This window comes from Leptidea sinapis, chromosome 9, assembly GCF_905404315.1.
Source record: "Leptidea sinapis chromosome 9, ilLepSina1.1, whole genome shotgun sequence".
NCBI classification, from domain to species: domain Eukaryota; kingdom Metazoa; phylum Arthropoda; class Insecta; order Lepidoptera; family Pieridae; genus Leptidea; species Leptidea sinapis.
In genome coordinates this window covers 10244613-10266760 of record NC_066273.1, presented here as the reverse complement: position 1 = coordinate 10266760, position 22148 = coordinate 10244613, and the positions used below count along the sequence as shown (strand labels likewise).

Genomic DNA, 22148 nt, shown 5'->3' with positions numbered 1-22148 from the left:
CCCAATCAACATCATTAAGCTTATATTTTAAACGAGGAGAATATGTTATATGTAATACTTTATTGTTATTATTGCAGGTTGGAATTGATAATAATAGTGGGAAGTGATCACTACCAAAAGTAGATCGTAATGGATCCCAGGACAAAGAAGAAGCAAGATTAGGTGTAGTGACTGTTAAATCTGGAGCACTTGGGCCCTCGTCAGGATGAGAACGTCGTGTAGGACGACCATCATTTAATATACACAATTTCACTGAATCAAATATATCTATTAATGTGTTACCATAACTATTAGAAGATAAGTAACCCCATGTTTCATGGTGACAGTTAAAATCACCAAGGATCATAAAAGGCTTCGGAAGAATGGAAATAATATCTTTAATTTCATTTAAGATTGCAGAAGAAGGGTGAGGTATATAAATAGATACATAACAGATATTTTCAACTAAAGCAGCAATAATAGAAAAATCATTGCTGTGAGAAGGAATAGAGAAGAGAGAAAAGGAAAGAGGGTGTTTCACAAGCATGGCTACTCCGCCATGCCCATCCACACGATTTTCTCTGAGACATGAATAACCACAAATCTTAAATAAAGATCCTGGTTTCAACCATGTCTCTTGAAGAGCACAGATATAAGGTTTATATTTATTTAATAAATAAATAAGATCACTTTTTTTAGGAGTGATGCTTTGACAATTCCATTGAAGAACTTTGTCCATTATTTGGTTTATAATATTTGAGTAATTGCAGAAACTAATAAGGCAGCGTTGGACGGTGAAAATTCATTCGATTGACTAAGAGATTTTATAAGAGAAATAATTAAATCAATTACTGAGGATTCCAAAGGATTTTCATTTTCTTTGTTAATTAATGCACATCCATTAGGGGGTTGGGGAATATTAAAATTCCTTAAAATTTCTTGGTGAGCAGATTTGTCATATCCTTTGCTAAGTGTAGGAGGCTTTGGTTTAACAAAAACAGTTTTTTTATATGAAGTATTGTTTATAGCTTTAGGTGTTGAATGTTGATGCTGGGTTAGAAAAGTATTAGGAGTGATGTTAGTTGATGAGAGTAATGTATCTGCATATGAAATTCGAGAGACAGATGGATGTATCTTTGAAGCTTCTGAATAGGAAATATAGTTTTTAGCCATTGATTCCTTTATAGCTCTTTGTTTTTTATTTCTCTTTCATATTCTAAACATTTTTTATCAGTTGCAATATTTTTACTTTGCATAAAGAACAAGATATAAAATCATCTTGAACAGAGCAGTTATCACCAGTATGTCCTTGACCACATCTAAAACATCTTGGTTTAGATCTGCATTGAGATTTCACATGACCAAACCGACAACAATTGTAGCATTGAACAGTAGGATATATATACAAGTCTACAGTAAGAGAAGTGTAGCACATATACACTCGTTTAGGCAAAAACTGTCCATCAAAAGTTAATACCACAGACTTAGTACATTTAAGATGGTTTTGTCCATCAATCATCATCTTTCGTTTTATTGTCCTAATTTTTAAGATTGGGCAACAGCCAATAGGAACAGAAATATTATCTTTTATTTCCTCTTCGGACCACTCAGCTGGTACTCCTCTGACTATTACTATTCTACTCACAGAAAATGATGGAATAAAAGCCTTATATTTTTCATTTTCTAAATTTTTGTTTTCAACAAAGTCATTTGCATCTTGGTACTTATAAAAAGAAATAGATAACCTATTCCGGCCTATTCTTTTTGAACTTCCATTCACAATATTTTTAATAGAATTTCTTTTGAGAAAACGTCTAAGTGTAACTGGATGTAAAGTAACATTATCATCGGGAGATGAATACTGTTTCTGAATGTGTACAACAAAAGGAGCAGCATCTAATGAGTTATATAACAGCCTTGCAACAGGGGGCTGTGGCTGTTGTGGAGTGTCTGTGTTATTTTTTTGTATGGTCTATACTATATACTACTATAGAAGAATTATTGCAGGAATCGACTTTGGAAAGAATTTGTTTGTCACTAATGTCTACACATTTGCAATCACTTTCCTTAATATCCTTCTTATCACCACGGTGGTTTCGTCGTCTTTTATTACAGTGTCTGCATATTCTGGGTCGAGCTGACACTCTTTTACGGCCACTAGATGTGTGAGACACAGAACCATCTGTATCCATCGTGCTACCATCGTCATTGTTAGAAATTGTCACTACATGACCTATATCAGGGGCTGACCCCCAGGATCATCCGGGGGGTCCATCATATCATAGAAAAGTGAAGAAAAGAAGACTTACCAATAGGATGAAATTTACACAAATAAACAAATTAACACTTTAATAAAAACTAACTACTAAAATATATACAAACTACAACTTATCTGATCAAAATATCTAAATATTTACATGAAATTTAAAAATAAAATGAATAATTATCAAAATTATGTGCGACCGATCTTAAGTTTCCCGCCCTTTTTTCGTGACAATAATTGTCACTGATGGTTTTTGTTTGTTTTATTTATTTAGAGCGTATTGGTAACAAGACCATCAAACCCAACTCAAACCAAAATAGAATAAAAGAAGGATATTTAAATCATTTTTTAATATACTCGATTACAAAAAAAACCCTGGTAGGTTTATGGGCAAAAATATTTCTTAGATCTTCATTTTAGCACTGCTCTAAGTGACAGCAATTGTCAGTGTTTTACTGTTGGCAGACGACAGTTGACAAAATGACGAAATTATTGCTTTTGTATGATTATTGAATCATTTCGCAATAGCCAAATATTGCTTCGTGAACAATTTTTGATTTAATTTTAATTTAACAGCGATTTAAGAATAGGATTTATGTAAAGTTGTCGGCATTTCAAAAAACTTCAAATACTTTAGTTTGTGCTAAAATAATTATTACCGACTTATGTGTCTGATTTAGTTTATAACTTTTTGATTTCCAATTTTTCATTCTAATACAGTAGTGATTTAAAAATCTCGTCAAAACGGCGGGCCGAGGCAACATGAGAAGAGCAAGAGATGGATATCACTATCAGCCAATTCCTCGAACTGTTACTGATGACGTTGTCGAACATGAAAACAACATGATGGCAGAGGAGCTTAGTGGGAAAATAACAACCCTAAAACATATGTCCATAGAAATTGGTAATGAGGTCCGATACCAAGATAAACTTCTTCGAGGTCTGGATGATGATGCAGATAGAAGTTCAGGATTTTTGGCAAAAACTATGGGAAGAGTTTTGAGAATTGGGAAAGGAAACCACAATTACTACATATTTTACTTATTCTTATTTTCTATATTTGTTTTTTTCCTGCTGTACATTGTATTGAAGTTCAGGTGATTATAAATTAACTATAAAATAATGAGTGTATTGTAACTCATTCAATCCATTTAACATAAAATGAAATGCTATGTAAATATGTATTATACTGTATCTAATGGCTTTTTTTAATATATAGTGTTTATAAATTACTTTGGTATTTGTGATAATATTATGTAAACCAATAAATTAAATTTAAAAATTTTGAAGACTTATTCAGTACACGGTATTAATTTTCCTCTCATTAAATAATTCAGAAAAGAAAATTCTTTTCTGTAATAATTAAAAGACTTTGGTTGAGTGTAAGTAAAATTTGAGGAGTTTCACTTCAACAGCCCCACGAAAATAATAATAATAGGCTGCTATGTTTAGAAATATATACATAACTATTTCCAAAAACATCTTTGACTGTTATTGATATACCACCACTACCTGAAGTGATAGGCCAGCAACTGTAGTGGCTGGACAGGTCATGAATAGAATTTTTTATCACTTCCCATCAGGAGACCTACATTCTTGTTGGATCATTTGTGATATAAAAATGTTGCATCAATAGTGATTAGACAATTAGTAAAAAAAACCATATATTTCTTGGATCAAGTTACAATAATCTTCCCCGACTTTCTCTTTTGATGCTGATACAAACAGTTTACATTTGCTATTTATTACTTTTGAACAACTTGCACAAGAGTCTTGAAGCATTGCAATAATACCACATGCATTCTGGACATTGTTTCGATTTGCAAATTTATCTAAACTGTCTAGAATTACTGTTGATGGCACATTCTGCCAATCTGGTAATGATGACAGACTTTCAATAAGATGTATTGTATTTGGCACATAAAGAAAACTAATAAACTTCATGTAATTTCTTTCCATTGTACTTAAATCCTGTGATAGATCTGGAAGTTCAGTTAGTTCTTCTTGCATTATATACAAAACCTTGCCCTCTTTTGAATGTTGCAATGCTTTTTCAAAAAGTAGCTTTCTATTTTTATTTTCATCCTCAAATAAAAAATTACAGAATCTATCTACTTCCATATTTAATAATCATAACCTATGGGCTGTTGTTATAATGGATGATTATGAAATTATTATATCCCGAATTTCATAATAATATTATCCTTTTTAAATTATACAATCTGTCAGGTGTCATGATAACTCATAGACGTAATGTCATTTGTCAAGGATGGAGGAAGTAAGAACACCAAACAATGTATTTTTTGGCTTTAGAAACTAGTGGTTTTGAATCATGAACTAATAGATTGGGTATGTAGCAGAAGGAGATGTATAAAACGAGGCATGTGTCCCTTTCAAATACGGTGAGTAAAGTAAGATTGTGTCTATGTGCCAAAAATTATAAACTGCTCCCTATAGGGTACAGTAGGCATATTATGTACCAATATGGAAACTAAGCCTTGTTGATAAAATACTACCTACACGTGCGTACAATCATCCATCCAAGCAATAGGGTTGTCAGGTTATTTTTCTAACCGACTTTAAAAAAGGAGGAGGTTCTCAATTTGACTGTATCTTTGGAACGAAGTTCCTTATGGGGCGTTGCGGATCGTAAAAAGCGTAACATTTTTGTGTATAGTGTATGTATGATGGCTAAACAGTGTCTAATGTTAATATTATAGTCTACATGATGACTGTTATGTAATATTTTTAAACAACATTATATTAAACGTTTTTCTTGGATTTTTTTTTTATTTTCGTTGAAATATTTTATTTGTAATATTGACGGGAAACTTTGAAATATGTGTTTTTAAACTTTGTCCATTGAAGTTTCACTTCTCCCAGTTTTAAGAAAATCTTCCCTACAGTCATTCCACGAACATGTCTAGACGGGGCAATTGTCGTTTTCGTGAGGGTCACTTAAGACCAATTAACATCTATTTCGAGATAAAAGATGGTGGATATCACTTTTTTAATTATATAAATATAGGTATCATTTTCGAAGTTTTAGGGAGTGGCAATAAGGAATATGACATCTATTTTGAGATCCAAGATGGCGGATGTGACTTACAATAAAATCAAAATGGGTATTATTTTTGGGAATGTCGGTAAACACACAATTTTAATTTAAAAGTCCAGCTAAAACAGCAAATTAAGTTGATAATTTCGAATTACTTCAACAAAAACTGTATTACTCGATTAAATTGAAAATGCTCAGTTTACTCTCAATGCAGTTAGATACAAACTCATCTTTGTAGGGATATATCTATTATGCACTATGGTTATGGTAAGCTTTATGGCCCTAATAACTATGTAATACCTAAGGCTCACATTACGAGCAAGTATGACGAAAATCATATTGATATGCACGAAAAAAAAATTCAAGTAAAAGGAATAAAAGGCAGAAATATGTTAAATCAGTATATTTTAGGAAGTGTTCGGTAGCCGCTGATAGAGGTGCGGCCTAGACGCACAGCCTGGACACACGTGCAGCGTCGACGATATCAGACCCTCGCACTCCCAGCAGTAGTACTCCACGCAACGGGTACACCGATGTATCTGCGATACGAGTAGACAATTATTTAAACAAACTTCAATTCTGTTTACTTCAAACAATCCATACGACACATTTCACTGGACTCCCTTGAACAAGATTTGACACAGGTAAAACTGATTTACATAATTTAATTAGTGGTTTTAATAGTTAAATAAATATAACTTTTCTATCTACAACTGCAGCAAAATCGGGAAGTTATTTTTATACTTTTTATCCGACTTATGTTAAACGAAATACGTTATCTATAAATGAAATTTAATTTTTTTACCATCTTTTCGCTGTCACTTATCTGTGAATGGCTCGATCACTATGACTTCCGCAGAGACGTCGCTTCATTGTGTGTTTTCTACGGCATCTATTACGGGGAGTGTTCCGAAGAGATATTTGACCTAATTCCTGCCACGGAATTCCACCTTCGCACGACACGTCACAAATTAGGATTTCATCCCCACCATCTGGTTGTGTGGCGGTTCTCAGTGCGGTTTTCCAGGAACTTTCTTCCACTTACATACATACATATAATCACGCCTCTTTCTCGTAGGTGTGGGTAGAGACCACTTCCTTACACTTGCTACGATCCTTACATACTTGTTTCGCTTCGCCCACTTTGTTTTTTTTATTAATATTATTTTTGGAAACTGCAGGCAAACAGAAGTCTGTAAACTTTGCAGACCTTTCAAAGATAGACGCAATGGTATATCTGTGTTAATAATTAACGCAAAGTAAAATTATTCCAAATTTAAAACTTTTTGTCTTTATCTTACCTTGGTCACTACAGAATTACATGAAAGGGAGAAGTAATTTTGAACTCGGAGTAACTTTACATTGCTTTTATTAATATGATAGTAAGTGTTTAACCACGAGTTAAACTATTGTACGGTGAATCCGATCTGTAAAGACTATACAGCTTGAGACAACATAGGTTGCATTGGCCGGGATAGTATGTTGCCCGGATTGAAGAATTCTGAGTATTGCGGAGGCTCGTAGAACCCAATAATAGTATTAATTAAGTTACAGAGATTCAAAGAATGAATGAATGTTAGTATTACACACTCAAAAAATTAAGTTAATTTTTATGTAATATCTAATCTGCCTGATATAATTCCAAGGATACGCGCATTAGACATAAAATTGTTTGGTTAGATGGCGTTGAGTAGGCCTTGCAATCGCTAGGAGTCACTAGATGCAAACTGACTGCGGATTCATCTTAAGCAGGGCACGGTCCAATAGGCACCATTATCCAAGATGTAACACTTAAAGTTTTGGTACTCACCTGCTTATCTAGGTCCGTAAACGACCTCGTGCAAGCAAAACAATGTTGACTCTGTCCCTCATTCTTCAACTCCTCAAACGGCTCAACTGGGAATAAGTGATGGTACGACCTGAAAATTATAATTATACTTAATTATGGTTATGATGTTTCATACATAGTAGAATCTATGACGCACTTTTTAGTCTGTGGTAATAAAACATAGAATTATATGCAGTAACGCATACGACGCGCAAAAAGTCTGACACACAAAATATCATCGTAGATTCGACAGACCGCACGGCGCCGTACAAAAAGTCTGCCAAAAATATTAACGTTCGCGTTAACACACGCTAACGCAGACGATGCTCACTTTAGTCTGTAGTCTACACTTGCTAGTGATTGACGTGTATCGATGTATCGATGTTGATTCAAGAAATAGAAAATAGTTCAGCACTGAATGATACATCTTTGGCAGAGTATCATGATAGTTTAAAAAGAAAATTGTGGGATAAAGTGTACTAATTTATTTGGATATAGTTTTAGAACTGAATGTTTAATATGTATACCCTTTAAGAATCGTTCTGAAGGAATAGGACGAACCCAAAATTCTCTATTTCTTCTTCCTTTTTATGTCTCAAGTACGAAATAATACACCGCAATCTCTGCACTTCCATTGCGAGTATAACACGGAATGGATAGAATATAATATGTATATGATCCCCGCTTTTTTTGTTAGTGGTGATAGTATTTTATGATAAAGCCAATCCCATCCATATAAAAATCAACAGTAAAAAATAGATGATTTATATAACCTGCTTCTTTGTTAAAAATATAAATATTATTTCAAAAATATATAGAGCTAATACCGTTACCGTTATACCGCAATCCAAATGCATCGACCCTAATTCGAACACTTAATTAATGTTCGACCATTTCTGCTTACAGTTATTTTACCAGTGGAAGACTCCTTCGGACAGAATGCCAGCTAGATTATGGGTACCACAACGGCGCCTATTTCTGCGATAAAGCAGTAATGTGTGAACATTACTATTACTGTGTTAATTACATTCGGTCTGAAGGGCGCCATAGCTAGTGAAATTACTGAGCAAATGAGGCTTAGCATCTAAAGTCTCAAGGTGACGAGCGCAATTGTAATGCCGCTCAGAATTTTTGGGTTTTTCAAGAATCCTGAGAGGCACTTCATTGTAAGCAATTACCATCAGCTCAACGGCCTGCTCGTCTCGTAACTTATCATAAAAAAAATAGTACTATAAGATTCACATACAAAATTTCAGTTACAATAATATGTTACTATAATGATATACAAATTTTCAACAAGATCGGTCGAGTCTATTTAATGTCGTAGAAGGTTATACTTAATTTGTTTGTCTCAGCCGTCATAGATATTTATCAAAATAAATTAAAACTTCAGACGACGCCAACATAATATATATGGCGTGGCCGTATATTAAATGAACACACACACACAGGTAGAGCTATCAAACCTCAAAAAAATATTTCTCAAATTAAAGTAAATAATTGAAATCTTCAAAGAAACAAGTGAGATATTAAGGGGAAACAAAATTTTAAGGAAAGCAGCCAGTAGGGACTTACCAGCTAGCAGTGACGCACGCGCGGAAGTTTAAGCTTTCGGCAGGACCTATCCTCTGCATTTTGTACCATATACTTATTTAGGTTAGACAACGAAAGAATATTGATTTAAAATTACGGTTAAATACCTATTTATATTATAGAAATAACTGACTTATTTTTATAAGATGACCATAAACAAGGTAGGTACAGGTTTAGTAAAAGAAGTCAACCCTAATGTTGTCAGAACAGGTAAGAGTCACCCGATAGAGACAGAGAGGCAACTTCCAGGTGAATAAAAATGTAGGTTAATAGCGCTGTGCGATCTGAATTACACCTTATTGTATGACCGCAAGAATCCCTATTTCTGTAATTGATTTAGCGGAGTGAGACTACTGTACTTGTACTATTTATTATATATTCTTTGCCCTTACGTGGTCGCATAAGACGGCACTAAGTAAATGTCAGTGCTTACGATGTTAGACTTCTTACAGGTTGTTCCGATATAATATAATGAAAAATTTATTTATTTAGGTTAATTATGTATTAGATTTTTGAATATTTTGTATGATAACGGTTAAGTAGTTCTACCCGTGTGTTTATTTAATGTCGCCATTGCAGCGCCACTCTGTACGTGTGTACCTGGCGAGATGCGGCGCGGACGCCAGCGTCAGGCCGCACGTGCGGCACTGCACCGGCAGCGAGCAGTACTTGCTGCGGCACTGCGGACACAGGTGGCCGTCTCCTCCGACACCCTCGCCCTCCTCCACGTGGCTGCACCGACATAACATTTATATTATACTAGTAGATGCCCGAAAGGTTTTATCTCAATAAAATGTTTAATATGGGAGTTTTCATGCCTGTCAGTCTATAACGGCCGTTCCCAATATACTATCTACACATAGAGATAAATTACTACCTTCTACTGTCAATAATCTGGAGCTGTCCCAATATATCCGATAAGTTATTTTTATCGCCTTATATTGGGACGCGTGAATTGCAATTCCATACAAACTTCTATCGCTGGTAAGCTGTACGTCCTCCCATTGACAGGCAGCGTGTACGGATAAGGCGAGTTACCGTCGATAAGTTTATTGGGACAGAAAAGTCGACGGTAGTTACGATTTTTATCTCAAGTAGGCCACAACCGGAGATAGACTGAATATTGGGAACGGCCGTAAGTTGGCATAGCAACATCCCATTCTCTCTAATAATAATAATATTGACACACTTTTACACAAATTATCCCCAAACTCTGCTTGTACTATGCGTGAAAGACAACGATATATTTAATATCATATACCTACATACTTAAACATACATTAACACATCCATGACTCGCAGATGTCTGCACCTACCGGGACTCAAACCCGGGACCTCCAGCTGAGTAGGCAGGGTCACTTACCACTGGTCACATATATAATTACAAATATAAAGTTTGCATAGGTCAACGGATAATACCCAATAAATGTTGATTCTCTCGAGAGCGTCGATATATACGTTTTATGCGGCATAAACGGCCTTATATTCTAGAAGTCTGATTTTTCACAGTTTCAAGAGACTGTAGATTTTAATAACGTATCGTTTTAATTTCAACTCGATAAGCGTTGCCGAGATAAAGAGTCTTGACAGACAGACGGACGGACTGATTTGGGTTTCGATAATTGAATTTGCTCAGAATTTTTGGGTTTTTCAAAATACCTCCTCTAAAATCAGTCACTCTAAATTTATTAGGAAACATTGGTAACCTTACACAGAAAATATATCAAAGCAAGACTCCTGTCGTAAGCTGAAACAAAAAATCTTGTGACCATCGGTAGGACTAACCACATGCACACTGTGATCGGCGGGTCGGTGTTGGTGGCGTCTGCCTCGGTCGAGGGAGGCTGGGTGTGGGGGAACCCCATCTTGACGAGCCCCGCGTCCAGAGCGCGCGCACGGGGCGGCGGCGACGTGTGCTCCAGCAGCAGCGAGCGATAGTGCACGTCGTCCAACACCACCTGGAAAAGTACACACAATCTATTCAACGTTTTTATGTTGAATTCCCACAACTCTAAGGTATTGTGGGAGGCTCCTTTGCACAAGATGCCGGCTAGATTATGAGCACCACAACGGCGCCTTTTTCTGCCGTGAAGCAGTAATGTGTAAACATTACTGTATTTCGGCCTGAAGGGCGCCGTAGCTAGTGAAATTACTGGGCAAATGAGACTTGACATGTTATGTCTCAAGGTGACGAGCGCAATTGTAGTGCCACTCAGAATTTTTGGGTTTTTCAAGAATCCTGAACGGCACTGCAGTGTAATGGGTAGGGCGTATCAATTATCATCTGAACGTCGTGCTCGTCTCATCACATATTTCCATAAAAAAAAACGAAAAAATTGGCAACGATGCATACTAAGAGCTTCAAATTGTGAATTCTTACCTATTTATCAATGAAAAATATGTCACTATCTTACTTTCATTGATTATTATCTCCGTAACTGTGTTGTATGTAATTGTAACTGTATTTTTATATTAGGTCTTGCGTAAATATTAAATTTTTATTAATATTTTAGCTAACCCGACGTTTCATGACCTTTCCAAAGCACGTTTTCAGGGAGAGTGCGGTTGAAATGAGTCAAGATAGTATTGGTCATATCATCATTATTAAGGTTAGCGCCATTTTTGCCTCAGAGGTGTGGAGCGGAGTCAAATCACATAAATTAAATCAATACCTATGATACTTCATTAGCTTGTGTTTAATCACATCCATTCAGTATGTAATAACAGGATGGGTATAAAACACAACACTTGAGCCCTGCAAATTGGCAGTGGGTAGAGCCTGTTATATAATAATATAAACTACACACACATTAGGTCATCGACAAGCAAAGGTTAAAGTTAAGAAATAACTGCAAAGTTTATTTAGTAAATTATTTACTGAATTATTATTATAAAATGTAAAATTATATTGGGTAAGTCACAATTACATACCCCATATTCTCCTCCTGTATCTTGGCATAATTTCTTACATATTCTTACTTCTGCAGCGAGTCCAATAACAGAGCATCTGATACCATCTGTTTTTAAAGTCTGAAATAAAATATTTTTTATAGCATTACAAATTTTTAATCATTAAAAGTACCCAATTAAAAGATTTTTAATTTGAATATACCAATTACAAATTTTGTTTTGGGGATGATCGATATGATTCACACTTTACGAAGTCTACCTACATCAAAATCAATCTTGAAGATGTCAGAAATGTGAGTGTGAGCGTATGGACTGCTAGTAGGAGACTAGAAGTCTATATACACAGTCAATAACCAGCTAGGGGTCCTAAAATAATCTGTAGACATGGACAGATGTAGAATAGAGCAAGGTATTATTATCTGATAAAGCCAGAATCTCTTTATTTGGCGAGGACCGACATTATAAAGTGCTAAGAAGAACAAGAAAGCGTTAGATAGATATGTTTTAAGAAATTATGCTGCATGATGGGAGCTCAGTTATGTTTTGGGCTAGCATAACTTCTGAAGATCATACAGAGTTAGTTTTCGTAGAAAATGGCGCTCTCGCAACGCTACATCACGGAAGTCCTTATTGTTCTTGTACAACCAGCGTTAGCTATTCCAGGAAATGTTGCTGTGGTTATGGACGACATTGCTCGAGCACGCCGAGCGCGCGACACAAACGCTTATTTAAGTAAAGTCGGGATACGTAGACCGTTTAGATTGGGCAACACGAAGTCTCAACATTAATCCCACTGAGCATCTTTGGGACTTTCTAAAACGACGTGTTAAAGAGGTGGTGACCCAGCCACACAGAACATCCGAGAGCTTATAATTGCTATTCCGAATGGGAGCTTATTCCCCAAGAACTCATAAAAGATATCATCCAAAGCATGCCACAAAGAATTGCAGCAGTTATTTTACAACTGTTAAAACTAAAAGTACTTGAATAAATCAAAAGTGCCCATTTTTTTTTGCAAAGGAGTTTATTTTGCGAGCTCATAAGCTGTAATAGTGTATTACATCACAATTAATAAAAGCATAATATAGATTTTTTTTTATTTATTTTTTATATGAGAGGGGGCAAACGGGCAAGAGGCTCACGGGATGGGGAGAGGTGAGGCAACCGCCCATGGACATCCGCAACAACAGGTGTGTCAAGAAATGCGTTGCCGGCCTTTAAGGTGGGAGTATGCTATTTTCTTGAAGGTCCCTAAGTCGTATCTGTTCGGGAAGACCGCTGCCGGTAGTCGATTCCACAAAGTGGCTGTGCGAGGCAAGAAATTTCGAACAAAACGCGCGGTTGTGGAATGCCAGACGTCTACGTGATGCGGATGGTACTTTGCACGTAATGTCCGATGGTGGAACAGCTCCTCTGAGCACTCCCCGTGATAAATGCGGTAGAAGATGCAGAGAGAACCCACATCTCTACGCAATGCTAGAGAATCAAGCCGATCGGAGATGACTTGATCGTCGATGATTCGAGCCGCTATTCGTTGTATGCGGTCAAATGGAAGAAGCTGGTACTGGGGAGCACCCGCCCAGAGGTGAGAACATGTGAGGCCGAATTTACGCCTAATAAAGTTGTAGGCGGTGGCTTTTAGTGAAGTACTGTTTCGCCTTACTGACTACACCAAGCTTTTTAGAGGCCAGTTTGGCCTTCTCTTCCAAGTGACCACGGAACTGAACGTCACTCGATATATCGACGCCAAGTATGCCAATACAGGCTGTGGTAGTTAGAGGAGTGATCTCGAATCGAGGGGATACGACAAAGGGAGACTTTTAATTGGTGAACGCACAAACTTGTGTCTTCTTGGGTTTGAATTGGACTAAATTATGTCGGCCCCATTCCGAGACTTTGCAAAGCATAGTCTCGATTTCAGACACAAGTTTGTTCCGGTTCTCGTCGACGCTATCCCGGGACATGTTGGCACGGCCGGTGTAGGAACCCTGTGCTGTCGTCTGCATAGCAATGAATATTGCTGATTTGCAGCATATCATTGATATGCAGAAGAAACAGCGTAGGGGATAGAACGCAGCCTTGCGGGACACCAGCGTTTATGGGTTTTAAGTCGGAGCATGCACCGTTGATAACAACCTTGATGCTCCGATCAGCCAAAAAGCTAGTGACCCATTTGCACAAGTTCTCGGGAAGCCTATAGGATGGTAGTTTCGCTATAAGCGCTTTATGCCACACCCGATCGAAGGCCTTCGCTATGTCCAAACTCACCGCCAACGCCTCTCCCTTCGACTCAACCGCTTGCGCCCATTTATGGGTGAGGTATGCAAGAAGATTACCAGCTGAGCGACCCTGACGGAAACCGTACTGGCAGTCGCTGATCAGCTGGTGCCCCTCTAGGTATCCCAAGAGCTGGCGGTTGATGATCGACTCCATTACTTTGGAGAAAATGGAGGTAATGGCAATGGGGCGGTAGTTGGACGGATCTGAGCGTACACCTTTCTTAGGGATCGGGTGCACTAATGCCGCCTTCCATCATTTCGGGACTACGCCTGATGAGTAGGAGAGCCGGAAAAGACGGGTAAGGACCGGCGCCAGTTCTGGAGCACATGTCCGCAGCACTATCGGGGGAATGCCATCGGGCCCGCTCGATTTGTGAATGTCCAAGGTGAGAAGCGCCTTAAGCACGGCACTATGCCGGATTTTTACCTCCGGCATATAAGAATCGCACCGCGGAATATGCGGTGGTGGTGCACCTTGATCATTCAGAGTCGAGTTGGACGCGAAGAGGGAGCCCAGGAGATCAGCTTTCTCTTTCGCGTCATGGGCCAGCGAGTCATCATCCCTGTGCAGTGGCGGAATGGCTGGCTGGCAGAAGTTTCCTTGGACAGCCTTGGCGAGCTACCAGAACGCACGAGTTCCCGAGGGAAGGCGTGCAAGTCTCTCGCCAATTCTGCCAACGTGCTTCGACTTCGCGTCAGCAAAAACTCTTTTGAAGGACCTGGAGGCATGATTGAAGTGTTTTTTAAGTTCGCTAGAATTCACATCCTTAGATACCAGCGCATTGACCCAAGCCTGACAGCACTCCTGCTTTCGGCGAGAGGCCATTTTGCAGGAGCGGTCAAACCATGGTTAGGACCTGCCACCGATAGGCACAGAGGAGGATGGAATGAAGAGTTCCATACCTTGCAGTACCACATCAGCAACAGCGTCAGCAGCGGCATCTGGATCTCCCAGCGAAAAACAGATCTGCCTCCACGGGTAGGATGCAAAAAAGCACCGCATCTCGTCCCACTCTGCTGACCTATAGTGCCACACGCGGCGACAGCCTAAGAAGCGGGGCCGTGTTAGGCGCGTGATCGGCACGGTGCTCTGGAACAAGCAGTGGTCCGACGATCCCAGAGGAGGGTCAACGGAAACTAGGTAGCCGTCCGGATGTGAGGTCAACAGAAGGTCCAACAGTGAAGGTGTATGATCTTGCACATCTGGGATTCGCGTTGGCGCAATAACCAGTTGCGTCAGACCATATGCTAAGGCGAAGTCGTGAACAGATCTCCCTGCATGATCGGTGGTACGTGAGCCTAGCCATTCGGCGTGGTGGGCGTTAAAATCGCCAAGAAACACGATTTCTGCAGTGGGGATCTGCTCCAACACGGAATCTGTAGCCATTTGGATGTGTTCGAGGAGCCGGTCAGTCTCTGCGTTACCGCTATGGGACCTATACAGGCATGCGTGGATTCGCGGATGGTCATCGCAGTCTACACGCAGCCAGATGATGGATAGGTCCTGTCCTTCAAGAAAACTCAGGCGTCGAGAACAGACATCCTCCCTGACGTAAACGCACACGCCAGCCCGTGGTATAAAGGAGTGTTCCAAATTATACCCCGGGTAGGAAAGGTAAGATGAATCAGCCAGGGAGGATATCTGTGTCTCGGTTAAAAAGAGCAGGGCCGGCTTCGCCGTCTCCAGGTGAAAGTGGACGGCATTTAAATTTGATCGAAGCCCCCTGATGTTGCAAAAGTCCACAGCTAGTGTGGAGGGTGGTTTGAGCCTCCTGCTCAGTCTGCCCCGAGTCAGCGCAGATTTGCCCCCTCCAGAATACGCGGGGCAGCCTGGGCAACCACTGTTAGGTACAGGCCCTAATTGTGGACGCCCAGGGACGGATTCTCCAGGGCTGAATAGCCTGGTACCGTCCTGGAGTAGTCTCTTTTTAGTCTGTGCTGCCATTTGTATTCGGGAGGGGGGGTGTAGGCCTCCGGATACCCCACTCACCGGACGAAACACAGCGGCATAGTTTCGAGTGGTGGAGTGGTATTTCTCCGGGCGTGCCGGCCCAATTCGGTTGTGTCCATGAGGACCCAACATGGCACTACCACTCCTAAAATTGAAAGAGCCACAAACTATTTATGTAAGAATAGTATTATAATTAATGTTTGCATTTGTACATGAATTTGCAGGATAAGAATGCAAAATTTCAAGATACGTGGGTAACACTGAAAATATTTAGAACTGGCCAGTTAGAAACATTGCTAATGAAAACTTTTGTGAATTGGCGGCAAATTTAAAACTCTTGTTACACGTTAAAATGAACCTAACGCGAGAAAATTTTCCGTTAATGATTTATTATGACTTTCGTTGTGGGCTTACTCAACAACAATGCTATGATAGGCTGCGATTTGATAATGAAGCCCCATCTCGTGCCACTATTTACAATTGGTTTAACGAGCTTAAGCGTGGACGTAGCAATCTCAATGATGATCCGCGTGAGGGACGTCCTTTAACAGCGACTACTGAAGATAACATCAGTGCTGTGCGACTCATGATAGAGGAAGATAAGAGAGTGACCTATCAGGAGATACGGGCAAGCCTAGGCATTGGTATGAGTCAAGTTCAAAAAATATTACACGAACATTTATGCGTCAGGAAGCTTTGTACCAGATGGATTCTCCATACTTTAACCCATGACCAGAAACACCTTGGACTGGTGTCGCCAAATGTTAGACAAGTTCAACGGCGGTGACTCAAATACTGTATTTGACATCGTAACAGGTGATGAAAGCTGGATATATTGCTACGAACCCGAAACCAAAAGATAATCAGCTCAGTGGGTGTTTCCTTTCGAGGATCGGCCAACTCAAGGAAAGGAAGAAGTCAAGGAAAAAAGATGATTGCGTCATTATTTGGTCGGAAAGGTCATTTCGCGACAGTTGTGGTAGAAATCGGAAGCACATTTACTGCAGACTGCTATGTCAATCGCTGTTTGCCTGTTCTCTAGGAAAAAATTCGACAGCAGCGCCCTCAAAGTAGGATCCTCCTTCACCACGACAATGCTTCAGCACACTCGGCAAATCGGACTGTTGAATATTTGAATATGGCAGGTGTCGAGAAAATGAGTCATCCGCCATACAGTCCTGACCTGGCGCTCTGCTACTTTTATTTATTCCCAACAACTAAAGATAAAACTCGAGGTATTCGCTTTACGAGCCTCGAAGATGCGGTGAAAGCGTACGAAAATGCCATAGAAGAGACCCCTAGAAAGAATGGGCTAAGGAAGAATGGGCCCACTGCTTTTCTCAGTGGTTGCATCAAATCCGATGATGTGTAGAGAGGAACGGAGATTACTTCGAAACACAAAAGTATTGGCAGCTTTCTACATAAAGCCGTTTTTCATTTTGTAAACATTTTCAGTGTAACTTAGGTAATAAATGCAGACATTCATTTACATGTTATCTTACTTTACCTGAATAGTTGTTGTTATATCTCCTGGATCGCAAGTAGTGAGAGACGCAAACAGAACAAGAAGTTCTCTTGAGGCATGTCCTGGAAGTGGCTTTAGCACTTTATCTGCCAACTCTAACGTATTCTGCAGTGATGGTTCCCCAGTTAATGCCAGATTTGTTAAGCTGCAATACAACACAAAAACAAATGAAATAACTAGAATAGAATATAAGGGTTAACTATATTTATAAAGCTTACTTTCAAAGGTAATAACTTAGAGTTCTTAATTTTATTAAATTACCAATTTTACCCTTGCACTGTTTTAACATGTTTTCTAATGTTTCCCGAGAGCTCTGTAAGTTTCTCTGCCCTTTTATTTTTCAATCCTATCAGTCCTAGTTGACTCAATGGGTTCTGATCAAAGAATTCTTCAATAAATTTTTCTAGTAACTGGAACAATACAAAGTAATGGATTCTGATAGCTATTAGTTACACAAACATACAAATAGATATAACACATTCTAGATATTTAATATGAAAAACAACAGACAACAAAAGTTGACCATCCATTGTGGAGTTTAGACTTTCCACAATGGAATCCATAACGGGTATTGGTGAGGCAATAGCAAGGCACCCATTTAATTATCTCTCCTGATCCCTGATTTCCTAATTCAATTGAATGTTGATAATTTGCTGTGATCTCACATAAATAAATTAAATACACAAATTAAATTTGAATTATAGAATTGAAGATGTGGGAAGGTGCTTGAAGGAACAACTTGTTCAACAAACATTCATAATATTTTTCGCAACTTTGACTTCACAACAAAAATAAAATTGTGTGTGAAGTTTATACTAGTGTTGAAGTGTTATTGACAATATAAATAATAATAATAAAACCTATTTATTTCCAATCTACAATTAAATTACTTTCTTACAGTTATATCCATGATTACATCTATTATAATAAATATTACTTATAATTACCATTATTTACATAGCTAAGAAAAAAAATATAATTTTTATTTGTATTAATGACTGTTGTTATGTACTGTCTTCATCAGGCCTATAGGCCTGATGAAGACAGTACATAACAATTTGGGTATACCCAAGAAGGGCAATATAAATGGCAGACTCAAAAAGGATGCTTGTGTGAAAATCGGTGAATTGCTTTACACTTATACATAGTGTGCTGTACTGATGAACTTACAAGAAATGTTTAGAACTCATTTAACATAATTCTAGTTCAATGTATCCTTTTATATTCTCATTTGATTGCATTAATGGGTGTATGACGGGTTTAACTAACAAGCTTTTTTTTATTTAACCTCAAAAGATCAAAAAATAAGCACTAGATATTTCTAATGTAATACTGAAATAAGTTGAAGGGAATAAAGAGATAAAGTTTTTGACTGCCAGAAATGAAGTGATACTATTTCATATGTTGCTTCTTCTACATCATTACTGTGACTGTTATTGGTAAAATACTGATAATATATATGTACAGCATGTATAGCAAACATATTTTACCAGATGCATACTTTCAATGTACACATGAATCTAGTAGGTTTCAAGTCCTGTGATGACATAGCCTCGGAACAATCTATTGCAACAAGGAGGTGTCTCATCATTCCTAGCCGAATTGGAACTCGCCGAGCCACTGCTGCTCTTTTAGCAGCTTTTTGAGCAAACTCCGCCACCAACCCTTCAACCAAGCCATCTTCATCTTCTTTTATTGCCTCCCTGTTCGATACAAACGAAAACTAGATAAAACTTAAATTAAAAAAAAAACATTATCAGTTCATTATTAACTTTAATTGTTATTTGCATTCATTTGTTAGCTGTGCTGTGTATTCAGTAATTCTGTGCATGCCTTCAATTTGGCAAAATATTAATAGTTAAAAATTATAAACTCATTTAGATATTTCAATTGTAATATATGAAAATGAAAAATTATGTATTTATAGTCCTATACCTATAAATACAATCTTTACATACCAAGTTTTTTCATAGCCTGTTTCCCAACGATATTCTTTAGGATCCTGTTCATCGTCTGCCATTACTCATTTATTCTTTTAAATATTTTTTTAAGTTGTAACAAACGTAACAATATATTTTTAAAGGCAACTTTCTGTAAGAAAATAATATGCCTATAAAATTAACTTAAAAAGTAGTACATAATTAATTCCTAATAGTAAATTGATAACAAATAGCACGATTAAATATCAAATAAGACCATTACTCCTAGATTATATTTATTGCCATTAATGTACATATTAAAATTTAAAAGCTATGAACCGAATTACCTGCACAAAACACTTAGGTATACTCTTTGCCTAATGCCTGTTACTCTGCACTCTGCAGTACGAACCAATGAGTATTTAATAATTATTTTAAACACTACGTTCAGTACGAACGAGCAGCGAGCACAGATGACCTCGTTGTCGTTAGTTAGGTAATGTTCTGTCACTTCTGTGATCTGTCATCTGCGCAGATGACTGATCACAGACAATAGAACCCAAACAGAACCACAGACTACTAAGAGATTTGATTCCAACTTTCAACTATAACTGAAAGTACTCTGTGGTTAAAACGAGTAACGAGAAGAGCTCAAAAGTCAAAACATAAAAGTGTCGGGCTGTTGTCACCATACCTTTACCGTACCCTGTGCCTAAACAAGCGCCATTGTGGAAGTTTTTTGAACTGTTACTTACAGCATACAACTGGACACTGGACACTTTTTTCAACTTTTCTCCCGAGATAATACCTCAAAAGGCAAAACCAATTTTTTCGCTTGCATTGCACAGTGGGCGCATTCCGACATAACAACGAGGAAAGAAGTTACCGGAAGCAAGAAAAAGATAAACAGAATTTGGAACATCAATTATGTACCATCACATTAGTATACAATAAATATAATATTATGTATATATTAAGTAGTAGCAGGATGCAACAATTCAGGATTAAGCTTCGCACGACAAGTCACAAATTAGGATATCATCTTCACCATCTGGATGTGTGGTGTGGCGTTCTTCCACAGTGCTGTTTTCAAGGAACTTTCTTCCACATACCACAAAGTTGTAGAATGTTTCTTGAACGATAGAACATGGATACTTTCAAAAAAGCTTTTTTGAAAGTATCCATGTTCTATCGTTCAAGATTTTATATGGCTGTGCAAGCACTGTATCCGTCGTAAGCGTCATATTTTCGTTACACGAGAGATATATATGTATGTATAGGTTATTCAGAGTGGCAGCTGCCACGCGCTCCCCAGAACCAAACCGTAAATAGTTTTTTGTTGTAGTTGCTTTAAAAACAATGCACGCCTGATTGTATTTAGCACCTTAGTGCTGTTCTATTTAGTGTATTTCTTCACGTCAGTGTGCAATTTATAAATTATCATTTAGTAAGAATTGGTTCTCTTCAAAATTATATTTTGTCGCCGCAACTTTATTATTTATATATGTATAAGAAACGTTGTCGTTTTAGTGACAGAATTTATGCGTTGAATTTTTCTATCACTCAGATTTATTTATCTGCAATTTGTTTATAAATTAATGTCGTAAATAGTCTTCTAGGTAGCCGATACGCACATGAAGACAGAAAAAAAAGAAAAGTTATAAAAAGAAACAAAGACAGCATCGAGTCGTTCGAAATTGTTTTTTAAAAATAACTAGTTGTGTAAAGTGCTTTTGAATACCGCATTATATTTTAATCTAATGTTCTCGCTCCTTTGTAATAAGTTGCCCTTATCGGCAGTCGGCACTCCGCAGACGGTAAGTGCTCGCATACATCGAGACACGTCGCTCTGTGTAATTCGTTATGAGACATTTATACTTTCTACAGAGTCTTTCAAAATTTGTAAACATACTGTAAAGCTTCGCTTGTTTCGGGCGTCCCTGGCGGCAGGCGGCACTGTTATTTACAATAATAAACTTCTTTTTTGCGGTCGGCTCTAGGTCTAAGTACGAAAAACTAAGCAAAACCATTCAACCTACTTAGTAATTATACTAATCTTATTATTAATTTATGATAGGTACCTATTAAGGTACCTATCATAAATGATCATTTCCTTGTAGGTGACTAACAAAGCTCGCCCGTTCGTGAGTACCTGTTGGATAGCCACTCTTGCGTGGCCACCGCGCGTACTTACGGTGTCGATACCTACACGGGGAGTGAGACAGGCCTGCCTAGGTACCATGATAAAAACTAATGTAGCTATCTATTTACAAGCGTTTATTTTCTTCTTTGTGCTTTCAGTTCAGATTTACAAGAAGATCCAACTTTATAAATCTTTAATTTCTTAGCTTTCTCTCTTATTAAGTATACATTTAACTTTCATTAGAAGCCAGTCTATATAATTTATAAAAACATTCTATTGATATAATAATGGATTATTCTAGTTTGTTTTTTGGTTTTCTTGTACTACATGCAGCAGACCCTCGATGTAAATTCTTACTGAGTGCATAAATCCGCCTGATTTTTTTAAATAAGTCTTTGGGAACTAAAAAACTCAAGTGAAAATGATCTCTTTTATTCAAGACTATAACAATATAATAGAATAAGACTAATACGCTATAACAACCATCAGACGCTTACCACCCGAGCGAGCATATTGAAAATTTACTATATTTTTAAATAAGTTAATAAGAAATATTAATTTCTCTTTTATTTACTTTTTTAGTTTATTGGGTGAATTGAAAATATTTTGATCTCTTGTATTTAATTTGTCCTACCTTTTTATTTTACTTTCTTTTAAATTCAGTTTTGATAAATTTGTAGTTATTTAATTAAATTATTAT

At 37.7% G+C, this 22148-nt stretch overlaps 2 protein-coding genes across 14 annotated transcripts in view; one reads left to right on the top strand and one right to left on the bottom strand.

The window, feature by feature from the left end:
• Nucleotides 1-2731: 2731 nt before the first annotated feature.
• LOC126966282 (BET1 homolog) lies at nucleotides 2732-3526 on the top strand. The gene has a single exon (XM_050810272.1). The coding sequence runs from the start codon at nucleotides 3005-3007 to the stop codon at nucleotides 3341-3343; it is 339 nt and encodes a 112-aa protein (XP_050666229.1). The 5' UTR covers nucleotides 2732-3004; the 3' UTR covers nucleotides 3344-3526.
• Nucleotides 3527-5688: 2162 nt separating this feature from the next.
• The window catches only part of LOC126966245 (general transcription factor IIH subunit 2), a 44576-nt gene continuing 28116 nt past the window's right edge, over nucleotides 5689-22148 (bottom strand). For 2 of the 13 annotated variants that reach the window (XM_050810210.1, XM_050810219.1), the window contains 7 exons: nucleotides 17657-17796; nucleotides 17369-17531; nucleotides 11653-11751; nucleotides 10507-10679; nucleotides 9322-9453; nucleotides 7111-7219; nucleotides 5689-5839 (listed from right to left, as the gene is read on the bottom strand). In XM_050810210.1, coding sequence (XP_050666167.1) covers nucleotides 5708-5839; nucleotides 7111-7219; nucleotides 9322-9453; nucleotides 10507-10679; nucleotides 11653-11751; nucleotides 17369-17531; nucleotides 17657-17796 — 948 coding nt within the window. In that variant the 3' untranslated portion in view covers nucleotides 5689-5707. Of the gene's footprint in view, nucleotides 5840-7110; nucleotides 7220-9321; nucleotides 9454-10506; nucleotides 10680-11652; nucleotides 11752-17368; nucleotides 17532-17656; nucleotides 17797-18876; nucleotides 19090-19344; nucleotides 19478-19652; nucleotides 19796-22148 lie in introns of those variants that run through there. The other 11 variants (XM_050810214.1, XM_050810220.1, XM_050810207.1 and 8 more) reach the window with 10 other exon arrangements.

Bases quoted from the DNA above. Each gene is read 5' to 3' on its own strand.
- LOC126966282 (XM_050810272.1), top strand. From the start codon at position 3,005: ATGAGAAGAGCAAGAGATGGATATCACTATCAGCCAATTCCTCGAACT.